The following is a 27382-nucleotide window of genomic DNA, read 5'->3' as shown; positions in this document are numbered from 1 at the left end:
GGAACTTCAGGTTCATATTCCTTCAACAACAGCCCAATGCACCAAGTTTTAAATATCTTTTGAAATCCTGAGTAGACTTCTAAAAGCAAATAATTAAATGGCACGGGGATCTGCTGTTAGGGGTAGAGGGATCAAAATCCCACCGGGCATGGCTAATCAGTATTTTGTATCTCGGCCGTTTATTATAATGACACAAACAAATTGATCTGTAATAGGAATATTTTTTTATTTTACTTTTTAAAACCAGCTGGCTTCCTGAAGCTCAGGTTTTTCAAAAGGCTTTGAATTCAGCTGCCAATAATGTCTATCAGTATGGCCGAGAATGGATAACACATAAGGTAAGGATGAAACCAGTCTTTCCGCAACTACCATATATGCTATAGACAGTGGCGTAGTGTGGGTTGTCAGCACCCGGGGCAAGGCAAGTAATTTGCACCCCCTAACCCGTGGATTTGCGCCCCCTAACCCCCAGATGTTGCGCCCGGTGCGGCCGGCCCCCCCTGCACCCCCCATGCTACGCCACTGGCTATAGAAGAGCTAGTTATTATGCCACTATCCATCAAATCAAGAAAATACAGTTCAGTAAAGAAATTAAAGTTTAAATCTCGGCTCAGTTTAAAGAACTTGAAAATTCCAAGGACAAAGAATGGAATAGTCTTATTACTTGATTATAGGGACCACCAAGTTAGAAGACAATTAGGAGAGATGCCTTTTTTCAATGTATTCAGCTAAGAAATCAGTAAACTACTGCTCAAATATAGTACCCTGAAGAATTTACAAGCTTTGAAACACTGATTTCAGATGTTTGTAATGTGCTTAATTTATAAAATCATTGAAGATCTGAACACTTGGCCCCACTCTGTGGTTTCACATAGGTGCTGAATAGAACAGGGAGCAAAATAAAGCTGTGTGGCATACCATGAGGCAAAACAATAATGCCCGGGTACCACCTTTTAGAAATTGCCATTGAGACAGTAGAACCACTGAAGTACAGTCTCCCCGATCCCTGGCCCAGGCAGCTGTTCCAGAAAGATTCCTTGACTGATGGTATTGAAAGCTGCTGAGAAGTCCAGGGAAATTGGGAAGCTCATGCCACTCTGGGCAGCTCCTAACACAATATTAAAAACATGATAAAACATCAAATATTGAAAACTTCCCTAATAGATGTTGACAAAAAATGTCCTGGAGTTGCATGGCAATGACTCGTTTTAGCATCTTTCCCTAATACTGTAGTTACAATGCCTTTGTGGTCGAGAAAGGTCATTTTTAGGATGGTCTCCTAAATGCCTTTTTCAAAGCAGTTAGGACCACTCACTGTCACAAAAAGTTGTCATCTGCTCTTACATTCAAGCAACATGTACAATGCTTCCCTGGGCAGGGTCTGCTAGACTGCCATACACTAGCTTCATTTTTTTTAATGAAACAAACAAATAATATATTAATAGTGTTTATGGATTAAAGGAATGAAAGATTACTCTACAGAAGGGGGAGAAAACAGCTTAGCTGAACAGCTAGTGGCTACTGGCTTTCTGCAACTTTTGCAGTATTGCTTGCAGGAGAGTAGATGAAGGGAATCCTCTTTAGCTAGCAAATTAGTAAAAAAATGTAAACAAAATCAGATTTCCTGATACTGTATTCACTTTGGCATGTTGCCTTTCTAGTTTTTTGACATAAAACTCCCTTTTGTATGTTGTAGCTCCACAAAATATTAGGAGACAAAGTGAACAATACCGCTGTGATTGAAAAACAAGTTCTGGAGCTCTGGGACAGACTATATCATTCGTGGTTTGTGAAAGTAAGTATCCCAGTCTATTGAGTCAGGGCAAATTAATATTAGTGATATTGGCAAACTGAAAAGACAAATCCCACAGGTAAATAAATTCAGTATCTCCTGGTTCTTGTACTTGCATGAAGGGAATAGCGTAGGAAATGCCTGACCTTAAGGTTTGTTTCTAGGGTTGGGCAATATCAGCATTTAAACATAGCAATCAACCAGCCAAACATTGTTGAGGCAGTTTCACCCCAGTGCTGATGGTGGAGGGAGTCAGGCGCAGGCAAGCCCCACCTGTGGTATACCGTCAGGTGAAGCATCATCACGCTCTGGCTCCCAAACCGGTCCTGAATTATGCATCGATATATCGCCCAGGCCTGTTTGCTTCTGGGTAAAATTGTCGGGTGGATGGGGATAATCTGAGCAGGCTCAGGGAGTTGCAGTTTTAATAGTGTGTGTAGTGTGTGTGTGTATCCCTTGTAACTTCATGCATTCCTTAAATAATTCCCAGAAATTTAGTGAGCACCAGTTAAATGCTTCTCGCTTATTTTTCAGAATGTAACTCATTCAGGAAGACACAAAGGACACAAGCCACATTTAAACCGTCAAAACAGCTGGCCAGGTGACATGCTTGATTGGCAAGATGTTGCTTCCTTTATCCATGAGAACATTGAGACATTTCTTTCGGTACGTGCCTTGAATAGTAAAATGCTATTAATTGCCTCACTGATGTCAGATAGGTTGTTTCTAGATCCAGATCTATTTTCTTTACGTATCCAAGAAGTGCTCTTTTTAGAGACAGGAGAGTGACATCCAGTTATATTTTTGATTATGTAAAGGGATTTGAAAGACCAAAGTATATGGAAGTGATCTGTTCCTGTTTTCCAAACTGGATTCAAATATCTAAATATATGGTGTTAATTCACAGAAAAAATTATTCAGTTGAGCAAAAAAGCATCCCCTGCTTGTTTATGTTTTACGTTATGTTTCACCTATTAGGCTAGGTGGTTTTATATTTTTCATGGTAGCGTTTCAACATAGTTTGAGTCAATTTGTATTTATAACAAAGAAAATAATGGGGCTTTCTAGTCACAAGATCCACTGCTGTTGGCACTGATGTTAACAAAAATCTCCATATGACCCTGACACGTTACGTATTGAAAGCACAGTGTTTTTCAAAACAGTCCTGCTAAGCTAGTGATTTCAGGGTCTGATTCTGCTCTTTTCCAGATCCTGGAATCCCTCTGGATTGTGATGAGCCACAATGTGAGCCTCCTTTTCACCACAGTCACAACTTTAGTAACTGTTCTCTTTTACAGTGGCACTGCTCTTCTCAATTTTGTGCTTTCACTGGTAAGTGCTGGGGTTTTGGTTGTTGTTTCTGGGAAAAAGGGTTTACATTTCTTCAGGCAGTTACTTTTTTGCGTTCACTTATTCTTGAGCCTACTCACTGAGAGGAGCAGCTATATCTTGGGCTGTTCAGTGTAGACCATCTCCTGAAGAGGTTGCAGGATCACAACCTGGTTTTCCATTAATACTCTCCCTAAATTCTATAGGCTTTATGCTTTCCTCTTTTTTTTAAAAATGATATTTATTGAAATTTTCAACATCACCACAACAAAGATGAAAAAGGAAAAGAGAAAAACACACACACAAAAAAAATTACAAAGGTAAAGAAAAAGAAAAAAATGCAAAGTAAAAAAATAGTTAAAGACACAAAAATAAAAATAATTAAAAACACCTTATATCCATATCCTAAGCTGTCATCACCTTCTTCCTTAGACCTCCTCCTCCTCCCCTTCTTTGTATTCTAGTTATTAATTATCCCAGCAAATCCTTCCCATATTTCATAATATTCTGTCAACACATTACCCTAAAGTATTTTAATCTTAACTTTTTATAATATAATAAGATATATCTTAAAACTTGAAACATAAATCTTATCCTTACCAACTTCTCATAGCTATAACCTTCTTTCATAATTCTTTAAACATTTTTACTAAAACCAAATAATTTCATTCCACCATTTTCCTAAAATTCATTAATATTATAAAATGGTTCTAATAGTGAGAAAGAAAAAATGCAAACAAATCCAATCATCCAGCATCCCTTCCACCTGGTTCCGGGTTTTGTCAGTCCTTATAGTCAAATCTATCTCATCAGCCTGGCAACCTTATGTCCGAGGCCCTCAAGTCTCTTCCAGGTCTCTTCCACGGCTCTTCTGCGTATTTGTAATTGTAGTTTCCATTGTCTCCTGCTCGTGGCGGCTCCAGCTTGACACTATTTTCAGCCCTTCTTAGCAAGTCAGCCCCTTTTCCGGATTCAACACCAAATTCCATATGATATCTAACAGCGTGTCTCGAAAACACTCCAAAGGCTTTATGCTTTCCTCTATGCTGAGACACTTAAGGCAATGCATACACACCCCTTAAATGAATATTGCACTGTTTTATTATGCTCTGATGGTGCCAAGTAGAGAAAAAAGAGAATTTTCTTGCCTGTGAATTCTACATTTTTGCCAGATAGCTTCTGCCCTGTAGAGTGGCCGGTCTGAATATATTGTCAAGAGTGTGTGAGTCTGCATGAAGCAGAGCCAGCCAGCCAAAGAGGTCATGCAAACAGCAGCACTTCCGCCACTGGCGGTGAGAGGAAGGTGTTCCAGCATGCGGTATTGCTGCGCATCTTTCCTAAACCTGGACAGAGAAATCGAGCAGCAGGGCTTTGAGGAGTGCCCTGGCTCTTGCCAAATTTGGTGAGAGCTAGGAGCGTTCCTGCATGCCATGTTGCCAATTGGCTTCATGGGAAAACTGAGCGGCAATGCATGGAGTAGTTCTCTTGACTCCTGCTGAGTTAGGAGAGAGTCAGGGCATGGCAGTGGCAGAAGTTTAAAAGGAGTGGGGCGGGACAGATAGGAGGTAGCAATTCCCATTTTGCCTCAGGTGGCAAAACTGGTCAGGCCATCCCTGGTAAGGGCTATTCTTTAGACATTAGATAGTCATTTCTGGTACCTTCCTAGCTCAGCTGTTTGGTCATATCATCTGCAATTAAAATTATTCTGTTAACTGCTGCACAGAGTGGAGAGCACCTCAGTATCTGAACCACTGTCTGGCAAATGAGTAGACTATCAATATTTTATTTGCACCAGTCTCTGAAAAATGACAGGTATCCTGTATTCAGTAATATTTTGGTGAGGAGAAAAGTTATAGCAAACTCTGTTCTTCCTATATTCCTAAGAGGGTAACTCCATATCAATTGATCTGATTTTTTAATATTTTGTACACTTGCTGAATGATCAAAACTAACTTTAAATCTAAAATTTATCTCATCCCGTTTTTGAGTTATGAGGGTTTGAATTTTTTTTTAATGACATTTTTGGCCTTGCCAGACTACACATAAACCTACAAAGCTCAGCCCAGATTTAAGATATTTCAAAACTAAAAATACCTATCTCTTCAGAACTTCATGGACTTTAATATGATATGTCACATGATGGGTTTACTTTAAATTTTTAAGTTAAGTTACAAAATTTTAAATTTTAAATTAAAATAATTAAATTAATACCATTTTTAAAATTTCCAAAAATGTATTGATTATGTAATATTTCTAAGAGCTACCTGCAAAATTTTTTTTACATACATGTCTACCTTACTGGGTTCTATTTAGGATAAATGGGTCTTATTGGAGTAAAATATAACAGAATAAACAAGACTTCAAAATATCAGTTACTTCAGACATTTCATTAGAAAGTTATTCAATTGAAAGGTATCTGAAAAACTAATCAGGCTATCCTTTAAAAATGTGTTGCTTTAAATTCAAAGTTTTAATTGGCAAGAGTGGAGAGAGCTTTATGTTAGCATGTGTGGCTAGTTTTTTCAGTGTTTCCTTTGATTCTAAATTTGGCATACACAGCTGTGTGGCACAACTAGTCATGTTAGAGGTGATTTCTTTCCATTTAAGTTTTGTGTTATGACAGCTGCAATGCTTGTGGGGAATTTAATGGCTGGAACATAGCCCCAGGGCTTGTGATCACCTAGATATTGGATATTGAGTTGGCTAATGTCAAGGGATCTGGCTTGGGAATGTGTGATCCCCCCCCCTTAAACATACAAGCAGTGACCTGCGCTAAGAGGCTATTGTAGGTTTTGCTGGGTGATGGGAAAAGAAGCACAGCTTTCTCTTTTTAAAAAAATGCTAGAAAAGAAAGGTTTGCTAACAGTGTTGGGTCCCTTAGTTTCAAAAGCTGAGTTGGTAAAGAATGGAAAGAATATGTGCCCTTTGGGTTGGATAATCAAAGTACAAACTTCAGTGCTATTGAAAAGAACTTGAAGCTAACTCTTTAGGCTCTTTTCTACATTTAGAAAAATCAAAATGGCAATGTTGAATTCTTAAGGTGTTTTTTTTTAATCACCAGAAGTATTTCCTGATTATAATTTGAATTGGAAATGGAGAAAATAAAACCATATTTTTTTTATATATGTATCTAAATATATTAAAATCCTTTGGTAACTGCAGCAAAACTGTTTTTTTAAAAAAGAAATTTGGAGCTTGCAAAAATAGAAAGGTTCAAATCTGATAGGCAATTAGTAAATAAATCTAGCAGAATTATCCATAAAGAATAGTACTGTAAAATATAAAACAGATGTATACAGTGTGTCCACTGATGCAAAATAAAGTGTAACAGATTAGTGCAGCTCAGGGAAGCTTTGCCATCATTCTTGGGTGTGGCGGGGGAGCGTTAAATTGCCTATAGTCCCAAACAAAAGTTAAGTGGCTTGGTCAATCTGAGCTTTGTGAGTGTCACCAGACATTTGGATAATGAACAGCCACCAAATAGCTGCAGTCTTCAGGGCTACCTTTCCCTCTTTGTACAGTGGTGCCTCGCAAGACAAAAATAATCCGTTCCGCGAGTCTCTTTGTCTAGCGGCTTTTTCGTCATGAGAAGCAACCCTATTAGCGGATTAGCGCTATTAGCGGCTTAGCGGCTATTAGCGGCTTAGCGGCTTAGGGGGGGAAGCGAAAAAAATCGCAAGACTCGCAAGACGTTTTCTTCTTGCGAAGCAAGCCCATAGGGAAATTCGTCTTGCGAAGCGCATCGAAAAACGGAAAAACCCTTTCGTCTAGCGGGTTTTTCATCTTGCGAGGCATTCGTCTTGCGGGGCACCACTGTATCTTCATATGATGTGCATGTATTCTAACACTGCAGTCAATAAAGCTTTTTAAATACCACATATCAGGATTCTAGTTCTGAATAATGTTGAAGCTAACATAAAAATGATAATTTCTTTCAGGTGGAGGTTATTAGATTGATCAGTGAATGTGAATGGGTCAATCCATTTCCTGCAATATTTTATTGCTAAATAACCTTGTTAAGGCAAAGATTGGGTGAGATGGAATGTTTGCAAATAACGCCATCACCAAGCAAGGCTACAGTGATATACCTCAGGTTACATACGCTTCAGGTTACATATGCTTCAGGTTACAGACTCCGCTAACCCAGAAATAGTGCTTCAGGTTCAGAACTTTGTTTCAGGGTAAGAACAGAAATTGTGCTCTGGCGGCGCGGCGGCAGCAGGATGCCCCATTAGCTAAAGTGGTGCTTCAAGTTAAGAACAGTTTCAGGTTAAGAATGGACCTCCGGAATGAATTAAGTACTTAACCTGAGGTACCACTGTATTCCAAAACGTTTTGTTGCCCAAGGTGAAGCAGCCCAAGGTGGTTTTCATCTAGTATGTTAAACAGTATTTTATTCCCTTCTCCGTTATATTAAGAGGTTCAAAGCAGAATTGCACTCTTCTCTACCCCCATCATACTACAGTGGTACCTCCGGTTACGAACTTAATTCTTTCTGGAGGTCCATTCTTAAGCCAAAACTATTCTTAACATGAGGCACGCTTTCACTAATGGGGCCTCCCGCTGGTGCATGACTTCCGCTAACACCCCGGGGCAAAGTTCACAACTAGGGGCATCTGCTTCCGGGTTTTTGGAGCTCGTTACCCGAAGCATTTGTAAGGAGGACGGTACATAACTTTAGGTTCCACTGTATGTTTCTAGTTAACACTCAGCTGCTTTATTTCCTGTCTGTTTGCAGGTGATTTTCCTGACCACATTGTTCTACCTTTTAAGTTCCAGTGATGAATACTACAAGCCAGTGAAGTGGGTGATCAACCTGACTCCCTTGTCACAGCCTGGCCCTTCCTCCAATATAGTTGGCCAGTCTGTCGAAGAGGCCATAAGGTGCACTGTTACTTTCTTACAAGTTGTATGATAAGTATAGTTTGGGGGTATGTCTTCTTTGTTCTGTTAATTCATTTTCCTTCTGCACTGCCAGCTCACTGGGTTGGGCTCAGGCTCCTCCCATGCAAAGGAAGGCAGGAGAAACAACTTATCGGGATGTGGGCGTCTCCCTGATCAGTTTTTGCTCCTGCCTTTCGGTGAAGCGTGAGACGCAGGTGGCGCTGTGGTCTAAACCACTGAGCCTAGGGCTTGCCGATCGGAAGGCTGGCGGTTCGAATCCCCACGACGGGGTGAGCTCCCGTTTTTCGGTCCCAGCTCCTCCCAACCTAGCAGTTTGAAAGCACACCAGTGCAAGTAGATAAATAGGTACCGCTCCAGCGGGAAGGTAAACGGCGTTTCCGTGCGCTGCTCTGGTTTCGCCAGAAGTGGCTTAGTCATGCTGGCCACATGACCCCGGCAAAACTGTCTGCGGACAAACATCAGCTCCCTCAGCCAGTAAAGCGAGATGAGCACTGCAACCCCAGAGTCGTTTGCGACTGGACTTAACTGTCAGGGGACCTTTACCTTTCGATGAAGCAGTCTCTTCACTATTGCTCCTGCACTTCTTTTAAACTAAGTTTTATTCTCTTTATCTTCCCCCCACTTTTGCTATTTCCCCTTTTAGGCTTGCTTAATTGGCTCCCTCTTTTAAAATAGGCTGCCTTTTGCTTCCCATTTTTTCCCATCTGGGCTCCTCTCCAGTGGATTGGCTGCCTCCTTCCCTTTTCGTCACCAGAGCATGCAAAAATAAAGTCCCCTGCCACCCTGTTGATTACCTGCAAGCAGAAGTTTGGGGTTCAGGGACTTTCTGACCAAAGTAATACCTAATCATTTCCCCTTGAAGTTTTATACTATATCTTTCATTCTTGATCGTTTTTTTACTTTTTAAAACATTATCTAGGTATGTAGAGTTTCTGCTTTGAAAGATGTAGCCTTCCATGTCTGGAATATATCTCAATTCATATATCTTGCTGGGCATGCCATTTTCTGGTGTAGAGAGGAAGAAGTTGTGCACAATTTGAAAGGAGGAAGGGAGACTAAAGGTGTATATACGTTAAGGCTAAACAATTTTGCAGAAACAAGTGATCAGGTTTTTTTTTTGTACTGGTGATGACAATTAGTCATAGGGTATGGTTATAGCTACAGTTAATTTTTTTAATCCTGTTTGCTTATTATTTTATGTGTAATGAATAGTTTAATGGCTATCAGTCTCTAGACCATATTCATTACAAAGTATTTCCATTATGACTTTCAGCTCATCTGAAAGGAGTTTGTTTGCAGGCAGCTCCCAAGTTACGAATCTCACATTGCTATGCTGGGGAAAAACACTTGCAGATTAGACAGTACTGACTTAATGTAAGAATTTGCTTCTGTAAAAGGCAACTTAATGCTTTCACATCTGCTTTTGCAGAAACAATGGTTTGTTGCAATTTACATTTTTCCAGGAGCCAACTTTTGCTGGCTTTGGGGAATTAATAGGCTTATTAGAAAAACACAGGCTGCAGTGTAAAAATTAAGTACAGGAGTTGCAAATAATTGGATATGTATTTCTTGAACACCATTCTAGAAGATGAATTTTGAGTATCCCATGCATGTTGCACTTTTAGCCACTTCCCTAAGAAAACTATAGGGTTATTCCTACCCCGTGTGCACTATTTGTTGCATTTGAAGCCCAAGCGAATTGGAAGCTTCCATGTGTGTTAGAAAAAGACCTGAAGTCACTGTGAATTTACATGTGTGTGTTTATCTTTGGACAACTTTATTTTTTTAATGGTACATTTCTGGGTCACATGATGGAGAGCAGGCTCCAAATTCCCACGGTTTCAGTAATATGACTATCTGGGTCTCATAGAGGAAATTCTTTCCATGCATGTTGATATGAAGTGGGAGGTGTGCATGACTATATGGTGGGCATGTCTACACCAGAGACTCTGCATGGCCTTCAGGATATGAAAAGGTTGCCTTCCCCTGTCACAGAAAAGTTCATTCACTCTGTGAACTATTGGGATATGAGAATATTTCATACTTGACGCCAGAAGACAGGTTGGATTGCATCTGTTGTATAAATAAGAGCATGTTCAAGGAATCCTTACCAGTCAAGGAAATGAAGGCAATGCCTTGAGTTGGGGGACTCGAAAGCAGCCAAATTTGTATCCAGATGTATTTGCCATTTAATAGTATTTCTCTCACTTTTATAAAAGTGTACTGCAGTAAACTGATAGTGTAGTATTTTGAGAGTTTAGAATGAATTGCCTCAGCAGTAGGCTGGTTATTGATTATAGCTTAAGACTTTAAAATTAAAACCATTAGTTGTGGATGGTTCAGATGACAATCACTCATTTTCATTACTACCTTACCATTCAGTAAAAATGGAGCCTCCTTGATAGAGTTATTCTTAAAACTAACAGGGCAGTACCTAACCTGTCTTATGTTCTGCGCAACCGAAGCAGAGATCGTTGAACTTATGTATCTCTGAGTTGCATGCACACCTTTTGCCTGAACCATTGTCCTCCCACTAAGTGGCATGCACTTTTCTTCCTGAATGCACCAGACCCTTCTTTCCCGAAGCTCCCATTCTGCTTGCTCTGGTGGGGATATTGCACATTACTAAGTTGCACGTTGTCACGGCCTCAGTGCAATTTAGTGTGTGCGATATTTTCACATGAGTGCATGCACACGCATATGGCTGTGGCTTAAAGTTACTGCAGGGTATGTTTCTTTACGGGGATGAATTAGTTCTGGAAGAGCCTATACCCATATCAGTATTTCTGCTTGAAACATGTTAGCCAGTGATCAGGTTTACATGTGTGCTTTCTTTCCGAGAAAGTTTTATTGCTTGCTTCATTTTCTTCATCCACCGTAAGAACCACAAACAATTATGCTCAATGGGCAGAGTGGTCTCTTTATTTAAAGAAAGAAAGAAAAAGTTTCCAAAAGTCTCTTTGCTAAACCACTCTAATTTTTCCTAAGACAAAATTGCCCATAATGCTAAAGGTAATTTGATGCAAACTTAACCTAATCTTGGTTACTGAAATCAATTATGATTACTTGTCATAATTGCATCAGGCCACGGCAGTCAGTGAATGAGCATGATGATGGAAATGATATGGTGATACAATCTCCAGAGAAAACAATTCGTCTTCAAGCATATTAAAGTTTAAAACATGTAATATGCTAAGGAAAACCAGCGTGAATGCTTGGCTGCAATCTCAACATCATTTAATTGGATGGGTTAAATGACGTTGGTAATCTGCGTGCAATTTGATGGTCTTTCAGTGCCAAGAGAATTGTACAATTAAGAATAGGACTTGCAGCATTCTTGCGTTGTCCCAGGTTATACTCTGTCTTGCACGTACTTGTTAAACCAAGTATTGATGGAGTGGTGGTTCAAAATATATGCTTTGGGACTATTCCCCCCCTCCCGGCTAGCTTTCTGAAATCATTGGAGTATATGATTTTTCCTATCATCAATAATTTCTTCACTTTTAGACATTCACTGATTTTAAACCTAAATCTTTTATGAAACCTTTCTGGAAACAATATTATCAAGTGTAGCTTTTCAAACAGCAGCACTAAAGATGCTGAACTCAAACTCATTGATAAACCTGTTTCTGAGCTGCACCACTTCAGACTGCAGTTGGTGGCTCACATGATTGGAATGCTCCTCAAGCCACCCTGTCTATGCACATAGAAATTAGCTTGTAAGAGAAATGAGTTCTAGTCTAGCCATCTCCCTGAAATGCTAGTTTTCTGTGTGCAAAGAATGTGCATAGAGGAGCATCCAGTCCTGTGAGCTTCCACTAGCAGTCTGCAGTTTTACCAGACCCAGTTTTATCACCTCATTGAGAAATAGGACATAATTGAGATGGCTGCTGTTGAAGTTTTGCTGTACCTAAATGAGGGAGCTCCACCTGTGAATGTAATTCTACCTTTAGTAAATTACATCCAAGCAGTTGTTACTGTTACACTATGCTGTGGAGTGATAAATGCTTTGCTTTATTTCTCTGAGACACGTGAAAATTCATGTATCAGCAAAGTTCCTTTTCTGAGCTCAACATCTCCGTGGCTTCGAGTACATAGCCTGTAGCAATAAAACTTTCTTTATAAACATCCATACTGTCCAAACAATGCTCCTTCAACATTTTGCTGAAACTGTAAAACTTTTAGCCCATGGAAGTTTTTGCAACTCCTGTTCACTGGTATCCTACTTTTTCTTTTTCTTGCATAAAAGGCCCAAAGGAAAGTTTTCAAATTGCTTCGTATCATGAAAAATTTTCTGTAATTTCAGATGTAACACTAATTCCAAAGGGTAGCTGTTGCCTTCCATCAAATTCTCAGGCCAGATTAAGATGATGGTCTCTTTTTAAAATGATGCATCATAATAATACAGAGAAATATTGTGTTTTAAGTATCTTACACACTGGAACATTTTAATCATAGTGTTTAGCAAACTTTCCATTTAAATGGGCTGGACATACTTAATATTTTATTTTAAGCACTTTGGCTTTGTCAGGGTTTTCTTTGTTACAGTTCAGCAATACCTTCCAAATTCCTACCCAGCTACAGTAATTAACCATTTTTAAATGTTTGCATTTCTATTTGCACAAATAGCACATTTCTTGAGTAGCTCCAGATATGTTTTTTTAACTCACCACGGCTGCGTTTTTTGCAGAAATGCAGAGCAATGCTATCTAGGCTTAGGGGTGTTATGTTTTAATTGCATTTTAAAAATTTGTGAATGCTGATGTGATGTCTAGAAGTTGCATATTTGAGGCAGACACATTTCATTCTGGACAGGGGTGCTTGTGGAGAAAGGTGTAGGTACTAAAATGTAACTTTAGCAAAGGAATATGGGGGTCAGGAAGTTTTTTCTGGAGGATTCCGTCACAGATGTTTTATCCAGTATTCCTTTTGCAATAGAGCTGCAAACTAGGAAGCCTATATCACTTTCCCTCTCAACCATAGATGTTGGGCACACTTACACAAGTCAGATCTTCAGTCACAATTTTCTGGTAGTACCTTTAAAAATCTACAGTGTTTAGCACATTTAATATTAATACTTGCTTTACTGTTTAATGCAGCAATTTATATACTGCTGAACACTATAGAATCTAAGTGATATTTTCGTCCCTAATCATATGTATATTGTGTCTGTATCATGCTTTTTGTTTCAAATTTTTCACATGCATTATGTTTGTCATCCTTACAACTCCTTCATCAGCTAGATCAGTGTGGCTGCCATTTTGCAGGCAGTAGGGTGCTAAGAAAGAGTGGTTGGCTGAAGGAAGTCTAGTGGCTCCATGCCATTCTAGTATTAGTCACTATGCAAGCCCTCTTGTTACATAGAAAGACTACTCGCTATATCAGAAGAATGTCAAACACCTGGTTATGAAGTGCTTACATTCACAGTTTCTAGGACTGTAAGAATATTTACGTAGAAAATTGGGTATTCAGAGAGGTCCAAGATGCCAGATCTGTATTCTTAGCACTGGGGAGGGAAGGTCTCAATTAAGAGCTGCTACATTTAATTTTTCACATAGGTTTTGTTGTTATTATTTAAAGTTTGTTTAAAAATAAAATAAATATTGTGAAAATAATATTATGAAAATAATAATAAAAGCACAAATACAAAATGAATAGATAATGAATGGGAAACAGCAAATTATCCTGAACTGTGGCAGGAAGTTGCCCTGAAACTTCATTTAATGTGCCATTTGTGTAGCAAATAGCTTTGATCTTTAAGGTTTGTTTTAGCAATTTTTAAATACATAGATGCTGCTCAACTAATAGATTTTATATGGAATTATCTCATCCTTCTAGAGGTGTGTTTGATGCATCTCTCAAAATGGCTGGGTTCTATGGACTGTACACCTGGCTGACTCATACTGTCTTTGGAATTAACATTGTCTTCATACCATCAGGTGAGAAAGAAAAAAACAAGGTTGAGTTTATTTTTGTGTGTAATAGTGAAAAGGGGACGCGGGTGGCGCTGTGGGTAAAACCTCAGTGCCTAGGACTTGCTGAATGTAAGGTCGGCGGTTCAAATCCCGGCGGCGGGGTGAGCTCCCGTCGTTCGGTCCCAGCTCCTGCCCACCTAGCAGTTCTAAAGCACCCCTAAGTGCAATTAGAGAAATAGGTACCGCTTTATAGTGGGAAGGTAAATGGCGTTTCCATGTGCTGTGCTGGTGCTGGCTCGCCAGAGCAGCTTCGTCACGCTGGCCACATGATCCGGAAGTGTCTTCGGACGGCGCCAGCTCCCGGCCTCTTGAGCGAGATGAGCGCGCAACCCTAGAGTCGGTCACGACTGGCCTGTATGGGCAGGGGTACCTTTACCTTTACCTTTAATAGTGAAAAGGACTGTATCCACTTCTGGTAGTTGCCTCAAAATCATAACCAGTTTTTAGCAATAGATGTATTGATGCTCAGAGCAAAGAATCATGTACACACTGGTCCTTAAACGAGGTGTCCATTTTTCAGGAAGATTAGCCATCTTTCGCTTCAGTATGATGAATCATCGTTTTCCGCCTGAATGGCAGGATATAACTTTTAAAATGAATAAAGACATTGTAAGTCCATGGCTTAAGGCGCGACCAGGAACTTTGAATCCAAGACAAATTATACACTCTTGATTTGATCAGTTACATTGCATCTAAATAGTCCTGTGAATGTTAATGCAACTGTGTGCTATGAAGAGATGCAGTATTTTTTGAAACTATTTCCATTGACAGAATTGTGTTTTTTAATTGTCATTTCTAACTTCTCTACCCTTAGCACTGGCTGCACTTCTTGGAGTTGTTCCATTTCTGGGAACATACTGGGCAGCCATACCTGCCGTTCTAGACCTCTGGCTTGTACAAGGAGAAGGATGCAAAGCTGTGCTGCTCTTGGTTTGCCATCTGCTGCCAACATATTTTGTAGACACAGCAATCTATTCAGATATATCCGGGTAAATATTTCAAAATAGCTTCTTTACTATCTTGGAAAATAATCATTCTGTAACAATACGTTAAAACTGCTGAGGACCACAATACCTCAAGGACTACCTCTCCCCATATGAACCTATCCAGACCCTGAGTTCATCCCCTGTGGCCCTTCTTCACATGCCTCCGCCACGAGAGTTTCAGAAGGTGGCAACACAAGAACAGGGCCTTTTCTGCAGTGGCTCCCTGCTTGTGGAATGCTCCTCCCAGGGAGGCTCATCTGGCACCTTCATTATAAAACTTTAGGCGCCAGGCAAAAATGTTCCTCTTCAACCAGGCCTAATTTTTGTGCTTAACTATTAGATATAACAATAGCCATAAAATTAATTTTATTACTTATCTATTACATCAAGAAGCTGGGCCAGTTTGGATGAGGTTGTAAGGATGTACAGCCTACACATGTAATGAAAGAATGAAATATCCCACATGCTGGACATAACACTTGCATAAGGCCTACCCAAAGGCCCTGTGCACACAGTGCTTTCAGTGTGTGGAAGTCTGGTGATCCCAGAAGTGGCACAGGAATAACTTGTGGACAGTTGGTTGTGCAGTTTTGTTCTCACACCATTCATGTGCTCCACACTCTTAGAGCCTCATCCAAAGTCACCTGCTTAGTTTCCCCAGAAACCCTGCACCATCCTGCATAGATGTTAAAGTTATAACTTAACTGAAATATAATGTGCCTAGAGGAAGCACCCTTCTTTTAATATTTGTAATGCAGCTAATACGTTGGGCATATGACCCTTTTATAAACGTTCCTTTAAAAGGTATGCTTGGAAATGAATGCTAAATTTTATTCTCTAAACCTTTGGTGGGAGGGGGTTAGAATTAGAATATGGTTGTAACTTAACTGGGCGTGTTGTGATTGCAGAGGTGGCCACCCATACCTGACGGGCCTTGCAGTAGCTGGGGGAGCATATTACCTGGGCGTGGAAGGAGCCATCATAGGACCCATACTGCTCTGCACACTTGTGGTTGCTTCCAACATCTATAGTGCTATGCTTGTGAGCCCCACAAGTGCGTTGCCCACGCCATCACAGATGCCTTGGCCTTTGCAGATATACCGGTAAGCTTCTACAGTAGTTGTCACCTATTATTGTCTCTTAGTATGGTATTTCTTAATCTGTAGTTTACTGACCTCTCCCTTTATCTTTAACAACCAAAGGGCAGAAATAATAAATATTTGAAATATCTAGAAATCCAAAACACTTGGGGGCACAATCCGATCCAAAAGAAAAGTCTCTGATAATTAAATTATGCCCTTCTTTAGCTATTTGATCCCTGAATTTAGTTGGTAAGAAACAGCGAGCAGGGGAGAGGGGGAAGGGGGAGGAAGAAGTTGTGTTTCAACTGAGGAATCATGATACGCTGGACATAATAGATCACAAATTGTGGGGCAGCCTCCTTGGAAACCTCAAGACACCGGGAGGCAGTTCTGCAGAATGGAGAGCATCCTACAGCAGGCAGATCCAGAGACATTTGACTCTGCAGCCACAGGAACTGAATAAGAGAATTATGAAATTGTAGAGATGGAAGGGACCCGCGAGAGTCATCTTGTCCAAGCCCCTGCAATGCAGGGATCTCAACTAGATCATACATATAGAAGAGGCGTGGAGTACATAGGAGCTTCTGACGGCAGCAGCTCCTCCACCTGCTTCCTTGACCAGCTGGCTTGAGAAGGGCGTGTGAAGCACCCTGTTCTAGTTCTCTTCTTCTGTCAGTGTTCTGTTAGTATTGTAATTTGTATATGTTGATCAGTGGGCTGCAAATATGCAGCTGTGTGCACAGTTTCTATATCCACCTATCTATGTGCCTGGTGCTTATGGTAAAATAAGTTTAGAAGTGGGGACCAGGGGGGTGGCTAAGTTCCAAAGAGCTGAAAAGCAGAGGTTTTACACTACCAGTGTGTTTCAGTGGTTGTGTGTTATATTAAGACGAGAGACACTTAGGTTCAAATCCTAACTCACTGGGTTCCCTTGGACAACTCCTTATCTCTCAGCCTATCCTATCTTGTAGAGGATATCAGTAGAATATATCAGTGTAAATGCAGGTCAAGATCCAACATTGTGCTATCAGAGGTGATGACAGGACTTCGATTTCCTCTCTTTTCCCTTGGCCCCCACAGCTGCTCCAGAGTGTCCCCCAAACCTCCTGAGCACATGGCGGGGGAGGGGGAGGGGAGGGGAGGAAAATCCTGTTTGCACAAGCAGATGGTTGTTGTACAAGTGAGATGCCAGAAATGGATGTCAATTCTAATAATTAAATAGTGTAACAAATTTTAATAAATGTTTTTTGTACTAATGCCTAAGTGGACAGACTTAACAGCATATGCAGAAGAAATCTGTTAGCAAGACAGAAGATACATGAGTATCAAAATACATGGGTACTCATTTTTTAAATAATTGATTACCGTATTTTTCGCCCTATAGGACGCACCGTCCCATAAGGTGCACCTAGTTTTTTGGGGGGGAAATAAAGGGGGAAAAATATTTTCCCCCCAGGCACAGGGCTGGGGCGGGGGAGGCCCAAGCTTCCCCCGACCCCAGTCCCCAAACAGGCAGCTCTCTGCAAGCCGTGGGAGCCCAGCGCTGGCTCCCGCTGCTTGCGGAGAGGTCCGCGAAGCCTGGAGAGCGAGAGGGGTTGGTGTGCACCGACCCCTCTCATTCTCCAGGCTTCAGCGAAAGCCTGCATTTGCCCCATAGGACGCACACACATTTCCCCTTCATTTTTGGAGGGGAAAAAGTGCGTCCTATAGGGCGAAAAATACGGTATATTTATTTCAAGCTATTCCTTTAACTGCAGCCGTATTTAACCATAAATGTTGGGGTTTTTTCGCAAGTTCATTTCAAGTATAATATTACATTCAGGAATCCTGCATTGTAGTTTAAATTTGAGATTCAGTGGTCACAAGGAGGACCTCTGGTCAGTTCAAATTTTGCATAACTCTTCACACACACACACACATGCCCCAAATACTCTCCATTTCTTTGTATCTTTTTGTGGAAGCTGAAAAAACTACTGGTGGTTCCTTGCATTCATAAATATTTTATCCTTTATTTTTACTGAAAGTTTTGATACCAGCAAAGTGACCTTTTCCCTTTACAGGTCTTCTAGAGAAAGTCCTGAGGAACAGAAAACTGCCACGGAATGACACATGGAGTATTTAGGAAGAACTCCTCTTTCTTAAGCGAGCCTTGAGCTCAGGAGAGTCGTAGCCTTGGATCCCTTCTCCAGCTGTGCCTCCTGACAGCTTTCACTGATGCAGCATTCCCTGTTGAGCATCCCTGTTGACACACGTTGCCTTAGGTCACACACATTTCCTTTGTAAGTGGAAGTGTCTGCTGCCTGTTGTTTGCTTATTACACAGACCTGGGATTTGAGTGCCTGGTTTGCCAAATAATTCCTCTTGAAAAGCCACACCTTGCATCAAGTTTTGTTGACTTGATTCCAGGTCGGAGCCTGTTGTAAATTCAAATTTGATATTAATATTTTTTTGCTACCTGCATAATTAGATTCTAGGTGTTCAGTTCCCACAGCTTTTGCTCTTAGAATATTCTTGTCTCAAGGAGGTATAGCTATTAAACCATTAAAGTCTAGCACCTGCTAAAAGTTAAGTATAATTTTGTGCTGCTTTATGAAGGATGCCTTATTGCAACTTCATAGTCACCTTTTAATCAGCTATTAGTAAGACAGCAATATTAGTCTTGTCAGGATGCTATATCAGTGGTGGCTATATAATAGACTTACAGAATTCTTTGCAGTATGGCTTGGGGTGGTGGTGGTTTAAAACAGGTTTGTAACTAAACTTTTTCATCTAATCTCAGTTCAAACAAATTTCTCTACTGATGAAGCATGATCAGTGCACTAAAGTAAAAACAGACAATGTACTCAAAATAATTTGTGCAAATTTATGAAGGTGCTTTAATATTTTTTAGGAAATGTAGCACTGGATTAATCTATCTAGCTCTTACTAGAGATGAAGAATAGGATGTTGTTTACATTGTATTTTTAAAGGTATTAACAGAGTAATAAATCAGGGTGGAAAGAGAAATCTGTTCTATAGATTCTCTGGGTATGTTACTGAGGAATGTGACTGTCAGCATCGAGTTGTTGGTTTTTTTTTAAAAAAAAAAAGTTTGTGAGCTAAAGCGTATAGCACAGGAATGTTCCATGCTGGCTAAAGGTTTTTGACTTGAAATATTGATTTGTAAGCACCAAAGAAAATAATTGTGATTTGGTGGTTAAGAGGTGACAAGCTAAAGACACTCAAAAATACTTGTTTAATGAATGGATACAAAGCACTTTTAATGGTTATACTTACTTAAAACAAAGTAAAACCATAATATCAAAGTGTCTGCTTCTACATTTAGTCTTGAGTTCCTACACTAGTGCACCCATTGCATGCATTTCATATCCATATAGCTTCCAGTACATGAAATCTGTCAGCATCAGACTATATGGTAACTAAAGGGTTTGATCCTGTACACATTAGTGGTTTTTTTAAAAAAACCTTGTAATGGCAGTGTGCATCTTATGGACTATATTAGGACCAGTAGTTGGTTGGTTGGTTTTCATTTGAAGGTGTTATAAAAAATATCTGTTATGTTATGGGTTAAATCCAGTCAACTGCAGTTCAGTGCCTGCATGCAGAAGAAACCCCACAAGGTATAATGAAGGCCTCTTCTCTCGCTCCCCACCCGCAACACACACAGATGGGTGCAGGTGCATCGTGAAACTTGGCAGCTGCAGAGGACGTGAGGCCTAAACACACCTGCTTAATCCAGGAACGTGCTGAGTTCTCGTTCTCTAACTGAGTGGGGATGGCTATCTAGCTGGGACTTTGGGAGACACAACACAGGCACTCCCATTCACCACAATGACCTTGTGTGGTATCTGTTCCTGCAGAGGGTGGAAGGAGGAAGCAGGACTCTGACCCTCCTGTAGCTGTGCCTCTACACTGCACTCCTTGTGGACTGGATTGAAACTTGTATGTGGAGAAGCTAAAATGAAAGCATCCATAAATACCTTGATGTGTTTGGGAAATGAATCCAGTCATTGGAAGAATTGAATATTTTAATGTCCTTATTTCACAAGTTGTAGGTACAAACTATCACGTGCCTGTTTTGAGGCTACATTTGTAAAGTTTGTTTTGAACACTGGAGTTTGTATTTATTTCTTGTCTTAGCAAGTTGAATCCTTCAGACTAGAAGGTTCTGAGGTCAAGTTAGCTCTTGCATACATTGAAATAAATGAGCACAATAGCATTGTAGCTTTAAGAGTTATATTTCTTTCCATTGATGAAAAGGAACAGTTGACAATATCTGTGTCCGATTTAACATTGGCATTAATAAAAGATGAATGGAAATGCCATTAGTGTGAACAGATGGCAGTGGAAATGTATATTTCAGTTTCGGGGTCTGTTTGGGGTACGGTTGTCCTTAAATAGGTTACTTATGAAAACCTGAAGTAGCAGGTACCATATTAGATGAGACATTTCCCTTTCATGCAGGAGGAAATACCTCTTCTACAATAGTCTCTGCCTTGACCCACACATAACATTATTTAAAAATAAAGTGTGCACTTTGTTTTCTTCAAAATTGTTCTTTATTCATATGCAAGATTGGTTTAACACTCAGTTATGATCCATTATGTTAAAGGAGGGGTCCATGGGTTACTAACATGGCACAGGAGCTGTTTGTGTGGCCTCTCTTTCATCAGAGCAATGCATTCAACTTCAATATTATTGAAGTGGCATTGGCATCCGCCATGCAGAAGCAGCTCCCGTGCCACTCTTGGAACGTGAATTGCCTTTGAGTATACCCTGCCTCCAGCTGGTTGTCCTGCCTGAGGCATATTCATGAGAAAAATCTGCCTAATTGCTTCAGCCTGCCTGTAGGAAATATTTGGCCACATTTGTTTTGGGTTTTTAATGGTGAGCTCATATTAAAAGACTTCGTAATTTTTAAGAACTATGTTTATTTTCAGTTTGCCAGAATATTTTTCACAGGTAGCTTTTAATCAAAGTCAGCAATACTAAAAGTGATAAGAATTGGATTTCAAATCCAGTAAACCACTTCCTAGCCACTTTCTTATTTTCCTAATACAGTTGTATCTTGGTTCTCGAACAGAATCTGTTCTAGAAGTCCATTCAACTTCCGAAAATGTTTGAAAACCAAGGCACGGCTTCCGGTTGGCTGCAGGAGCTTCCTGCACTCAATCGAAACCCGCATCAGACGTTCTGCTTCCAAAAAAAGTTCACAAACCGGAACACTCACTTCTGTGGTTGTGGCATTTGGGCATTTGGGAGCTGAAATGTTCGACCCACAAGGCGTTCAAAATCCAAGGTACGACTGTAATTGTTTTTACCAGTCCGCCTCCCCCCCCCCCCACTTACCATTTAGAGAACTGCAGATTAGAGCAGGCATGCCCAAAATCCTTTTCGGGGGCCTAAAAAAAAAAAGCTAAACAACTTTGGGGTAAAATCATAAAAAAAAGCTTAACAACTTCAATTCTAAAAATAAAGGTCAAAAACTTTGGTTGGCCCCCACAGCCCCTTCACTTCATCAAATCTGGCCCTCTTTGAAAAAAGTTTGGACACCGCTGGATTAGAGAGACAGTGTCTCTAATAGATTTCCCTTCTAAAATACAGGACTGCCCAAAGTCTGACGATTTCCCCTTCCTTTCAACATTTAAGAGCACACATGGTTCATTGTGGCTTTCTGAGTGTATTTTATGGCTATAATAATAGTGTTACATGGTCATCAGAATGCTGGAGAAACAAGTTAGCATTTCCAGTTACTAGGAAACTTACAGAGGTAACAAAAATACTCAGGGACCATTTCTATGGCGTAAATCTGTATGTACCTTGTGTATACAACTGAGTTATGTTAAATCTTCAGATCATTTTAGTGGACCATCTTTACTATCATGTATCCTTGAAATTTTGAGGTTTTGTGACACCTGCGTGATGAAAGTAAGGAGTATTTTCTGAGGACATTAACTGTCAGACAAAATTCTGCTAACTAGTAATGCAGTCCAATACATAACTACCAAAAGTAAGACCATTGAATGCAGTGAACTTTACTCCCTGATAAATGGGCTTAGGATTGCAGACCAACTGAAGTGCTCTTATGGAATAGTGGCATAAAGCCACATTTTCCAGCTAAAGTATTTTGGAATGTACTCTCACAATGTACGATGCTGGGTACTCAAACATTTTACCATCTTTATTATAACATTATTCGTGCTCTTGTCTGTAGCTGCCCATTACACTCTGGTCCGTTAATGGAATTGGTTTGTTTCCCGCTAAGCAGTTTGGGTTATTATGTTTTGCAGATACCAGAAATCAACTTTATGCCTACTGCAAAGAAGCCCCTTTCAGTAGAGAACTATTGCATGGCATTAGGTATAACTAATTTTTTAAAAGGATATTGAAAATACTCTCAAGAATCCTGAATTTTAGATAGGAAATAAAATGTTAAAATACTGACATTTTGAAACCGTGAAAACTGTACGTTGTGAGACTGACTGGCTAGCTTACTAGTACCTCTTTTTACAGTGAAACTTTGAAAACCTTTATTTGCCTCAAGGTTAAAAACAATTAGCTCTTTTAAAGTGTTCTTAGTGTATTACAACTTAAAGAAATTACATTAAATTTTGGAGACAGAACATGAGCAAATTTACATTCAAGCTTTCAACAAAAAGATTGAACCATTTCTTTAGACTGCAGATTGTAGTTCTGACTGAAGACTACTTCACCCAAGATACTAGTTTGGAAAAACTGTGTACACTGAAGCATATGCCAATGTGTTTCTCGTAATATGTGTGTGGAAGCCATAGTTTGTGGCAAATTTGTGGCAAACATTTATACAGGTAAAATGCACATGTAGTAGAAAAGCACACACATTTTTCACACAATATTGAGCACCCAGGAAAACAATCCTAATGTGTGTGAAGTTTTCTTTAAAAAAAACTTACGTGAAGAAGCCCTAGTTTACTAAACCTCAAAATATAATCTTCCAGTTGTTTTATTAAAGACACAGGGGTATCACATCATCAAAATGTGGGAAGACTTGTAGATAAAAATTCTACTCAGTTCATGCAAGTATATTAAAGCATAGTCATTGATTTCATTTCTGGTAGAAGAATGAATGAAGCTGCTATTGGGGGAAAATGTTGGAGATTGGTGGCTTGGATGCCAAATTCACAAGACCATACCTAAAAATGCACACGACTTTCACTACTGGGAATATTTTATTTTTTGTAGTGTGACCTAGAGCATTTATGATAAGCTTTTATCATGGTATATATTTAATCTTCACACCTTTACAAATGATATTTTTCCAAATAAAATTCTACATTGAATGTCTAAAAACTATTGCAGGCTTGGTGTATTCTTTAAAAGTTTAAAGAATTTGGGTCTGTCCCTACAGTTGTTGCTATAAATGTTTAGGTAAGTTAGATGTTGACATTTCACTTGGAAACTTTATAGGTGTTTGGCTGCAACTCCCAGAGGGCTTTCCAGAGCCTTAAGGATAGCACCGCCCCACAAGCCGGGCACAATCATGGTTCTCCCAGGAGAGAGACACTGCTGCTCTTTGATTTTTTTTTTAAAAATGATATTTTATTAGATTTTAACAGAAAAAGGTTACAGAACAATAAACAGAAAAATAAAAAAACACAAGAAAGCTGCAAAACATGAAAAAGTAAAAAGAAAAAGAAAAAAATCCCTCTTTTCAGTTTCTTACCATTCATTTACTTATTTTCCTGACTTCCTCTCACCTCCCTTTTTTGTATTCCATTTAAAAGTTGGTTCAGCAAATTCATACCCTCTTAATTTACCCTTAATTGTTTATCCTCGTATGTAATCACTTCAGATTTTCATCTAATATCAATCCATTCTTGCAAGTTCTTATTTTACCTTATTACAAGAACCGCTTCATTTCATTTCAACATCATTACCATTTAAAAATCTTACAGTTCAATTTACCATTAATTTCTTTAACTTTATCTTACCTTCTGAACCTTAAAATTTCAAAGTTTAAACCATATTTAAGCTTAACTCCTTCAAACCTTTCTGCTAAAGCCAATTAATTCCTTTCCAGCACATTTTAGTATTTCATTAGTATTACACTAATTCCAAAAGTAAGATAGTTCATAAAAAAGAGATTCTCATTCTGGATTTATCCAATGTCCCTTCTTCCTGGTTTCGGATAATGTCAGTCCTTACACCATTGTGTTCTATCCATCAATCGGGTGTTCTAATATCAGAGGCTCTCAAGTCCCTTCTGTGCCCCCTCTACAGGTTTTCTTGTTCCTGTTTATACTTGCACGCATCCCTGTCCCTTGTTGGATTCTTGCATATTTTCTTCCCTTTCTCCTTGGGGAGTGAATCTCCGGGGAGTTCCATACAGAAATATTCTCCATTTTCTTTTATCAGATTGTCCCTTTCCCCGATAATCCACTCCCCAATATTTGATTTGTAATCCAAAAAGTAGTTGTTCCAAAAATAATCATCAACTTGTTTCACAGTCCCACCAGAGCTAATGACTTCCTTAACTCCAAAGTTTGGCAGATGTTCTCCAAGTTCAATCTTCCAATGTTGTAGCTTTTGGTCATGCAGGATTTTGAGTCTCTGTATCTTTTGAGGTGCAATCGCAACCTCTTCTATCTTCCTCTGCCCTTGGACTTGCCTTGTTAAACCAGTTTCCTGAATTGGTTGTTGTGAGGTTTCTTTAGCTTTGTTTCCTGTTAGTTCATCTTTACTAGCTGGAGCAGATATAAGATCCAACTTTGGGTTCATCAAGGTCACTTTCTCATCCAACTGCTGCAGCACAGCATTTATTTTGCCAAGGGCAGAGACACTGCTGCTCTTTGAGACCAGCCCTTCCAAGTGGCAGGGTTTCTGGTGAGCTCTCTAGAACTTTTGTTTTTATTAAAGAATCCACTCCACCCCGTGCTTATATTCAGCATCCCTGCTTGAGGATCACACGGACTTGGACCTCAGTGCAGTGATGGTCTGAGGTAGCCACTCCGCTTAGGGTCGGATTGCCCACCAACAAATGTGACAAGGAAACCAAAGACAGACCTTCACACTCAACCCTAGAAGATCAGTTTGGGGCACCAGTTCCAAGCAGGCAGCAGAGAGCCTACCGCCACCAGTCAACATAAGCTCTGCTGCAACTGCTTCCAACCAGTTTCCTGGGACTCTTCCCAAAACAACCATTTCCCCCCAGCCCCAGGGGTATGTAGTCTACTGTTAGTCTACTGTTCAAATGCATATTTTGCATTCATTGCTTTTTCCTCTGGCTGAAAAAGTTCCCCCACCCTTGAGTTAGAGCATGATGAAAACCAATGTATTGTACGGGGGCTCGGCAATTTAAGAACAACATGGGAAAACACATTTTCTTAGCAGCTGCCTATTTTCCCCACCTGACAGAGCAATAGCACTGCTGTTCTAGATCTGAGGCATATGTGGAAACCACCCCAAAAGACATTGCCGCCATGTGAAAAGGTTGCCTCACCCTGCCAAATTTTTGGAAAGGCTCTCTTTTGAAGGTTTCAGAGTTGGGGGGGATCTAAATGATAAGTCGGTAACAGTTTTTGTACATTATTTTTTAAGTGTGTGTGCTTGATGCCGTCACCTGGGTTAAATTGGTAGCAACCTGCTTTTATGTGCCCTCCACACGTCATCCTAAATCCTGTACATATTAGAAGTGTGTACCTGATTTTCCTTGCTTGAAAGCAAAGCAATGGCTTTTCAATGGAGCATACTGCATGACTTAAGATAGCCAAAGATTATTTTCAAGGCAGCCTGTTTTGAACCCAATAAGTAGTGTTTATTTTACAACTGTCAGGAGCTATGCTGTGCACTGTGTCAAGAAGATTTTGGGCATCACATGGCAGGACAAAGTCTGAAGCAAAGATGTGCTCTTCCAAGCCCACATTCCCGTCACGTTCACACTCTTGTCTCAGAAACTTCTGGCTTGGTAATGTCCGCAGAATGCAAGATGGAAGGATCTCCAAGGAGATGCTCTATAGGGAGATGGCTTCAGGCAACAAGCCTGTTGACAGACCAACTCTGTGCTACAAAGATGTCTGTAAATGTGACATGAAGGCTGACAACATCAACCCTGTGGGAATCCCTTGAAGACGACCACGGGTTTTTTATTTACAGCAGTGACCAGAGGAGAAATTAATGCTGGAAGGAGTGCAAAGAAATGCTGTGGTGCATCTGCGGCAGCACAGCCGAATGTCCCATCTGCCCACAGCAGGCGCTGTAACTCTAGATTTGACTTCATCTCCAAAGGTGCACTGGTCTCCCTGGTCTCCCAAGATGACAACAACTAAGTTTATATTGTTCTGATTTATTTATTGTACTTTTATTGCAGCTTTATTTTGTACTGATATACTGTTTGCTGCTTTGGGCCAAACAGCAGTACAGTGGTACCTCGGGTTAAGTACTTAATTCGTTCCGGAGTTCGGTTCTTAACCTGAAACTGTTCTTAACCTGAAGCACCACTTTAGCTAATGGGGCCTCCTGCTGCCGCTGCACCGCCAGAGCCCGATTTCTGTTCTCATCCTGAAGCAAAGTTCTTAACCTGAAGCACTATTTCTGGGTTAGCGGAGTCTGTAACCTGAAGTGTATGTAACCTGAGGCGTATGTAACCTGAGGTACCACTGTATACAAATAAACCATAGAATAACTTGATCAGCTTCTGCAGCAAAACCTGGTGCTGTCTTCCTGGTGACTCCAAAGTTAAAAAGAACAGTAACATAGAAAACTCATTAATTTAATGTGCTGTTTAAAGTTATTAGGTTGTGGAGCTAAGCAGCCTTAATTCAGAGAGGCACTGTCAGCTTGCGTTTCATTCAATGTTACTGTTTTGCAAAGCAATCCTGAAGAACTGAAATGACGGCACTTTCTTCTTCTCTTCCAAAAGAAACACTATCTTTAAAAATAGAAACATCTACCCTGTTCTTAAACCACATGGCTTGAGTACAAATGTGGAAGATCTGGGCACCACAGTGAAAAATGTACAGTGATCAAAAGGATTCCTCTGTCTACGATTATAGTGGGATGGGAGAGCTGAAAACAATGCCAAGATTTTTCACATTTGGCAACCAACGTGACCCTTTGGTTTCAGATAGTACATGGGTAGACAGTGAATTCTTTTCCAGCTCTCCCACCCCACAATTAAGGATGCTACTTTCCATACAGGGCAGCTATTTCTGCCTGTTCTGTCCATGTTTCTGTCACCAGCTGTGGTGAAGTAATTGTAATGGCAGTAATGTCGATTTCTTATCCGCCATAAGGTCCCTGGGCAGGTTATAGCAAAGGACAGGAGTAGGGTTGGTC

General features: G+C 40.1%; 1 protein-coding gene across 3 annotated transcripts in view; it reads left to right on the top strand.

Moving 5' to 3' along the window:
- TMEM245 (transmembrane protein 245) overlaps positions 1-23401 on the top strand; it is a 58522-nt gene extending 35121 nt beyond the window's left edge. For 2 of the 3 annotated variants that reach the window (XM_081883943.1, XM_081883942.1), the window contains 9 exons: positions 248-338; positions 1697-1795; positions 2327-2458; positions 3002-3124; positions 7860-8005; positions 13865-13965; positions 14816-14990; positions 15896-16090; positions 18130-23401. In XM_081883943.1, coding sequence (XP_081740069.1) covers positions 248-338; positions 1697-1795; positions 2327-2458; positions 3002-3124; positions 7860-8005; positions 13865-13965; positions 14816-14990; positions 15896-16090; positions 18130-18175 — 1108 coding nt within the window. In that variant the 3' untranslated portion in view covers positions 18176-23401. Of the gene's footprint in view, positions 1-247; positions 339-1696; positions 1796-2326; positions 2459-3001; positions 3125-7859; positions 8006-13864; positions 13986-14365; positions 14405-14815; positions 14991-15895; positions 16091-18129 lie in introns of those variants that run through there. The other variant, XM_081883944.1, reaches the window with a different exon arrangement.
- The last annotated feature ends 3981 nt before the right edge of the window (positions 23402-27382 follow it).

Source organism: Podarcis melisellensis (assembly GCF_964234715.1).
Source record: "Podarcis melisellensis genome assembly, chromosome: 13".
NCBI lineage: Eukaryota > Metazoa > Chordata > Lepidosauria > Squamata > Lacertidae > Podarcis > Podarcis melisellensis.
Note: the sequence above shows the minus strand (reverse complement) of the source record. Positions and strands in the feature narration are given on the sequence as shown.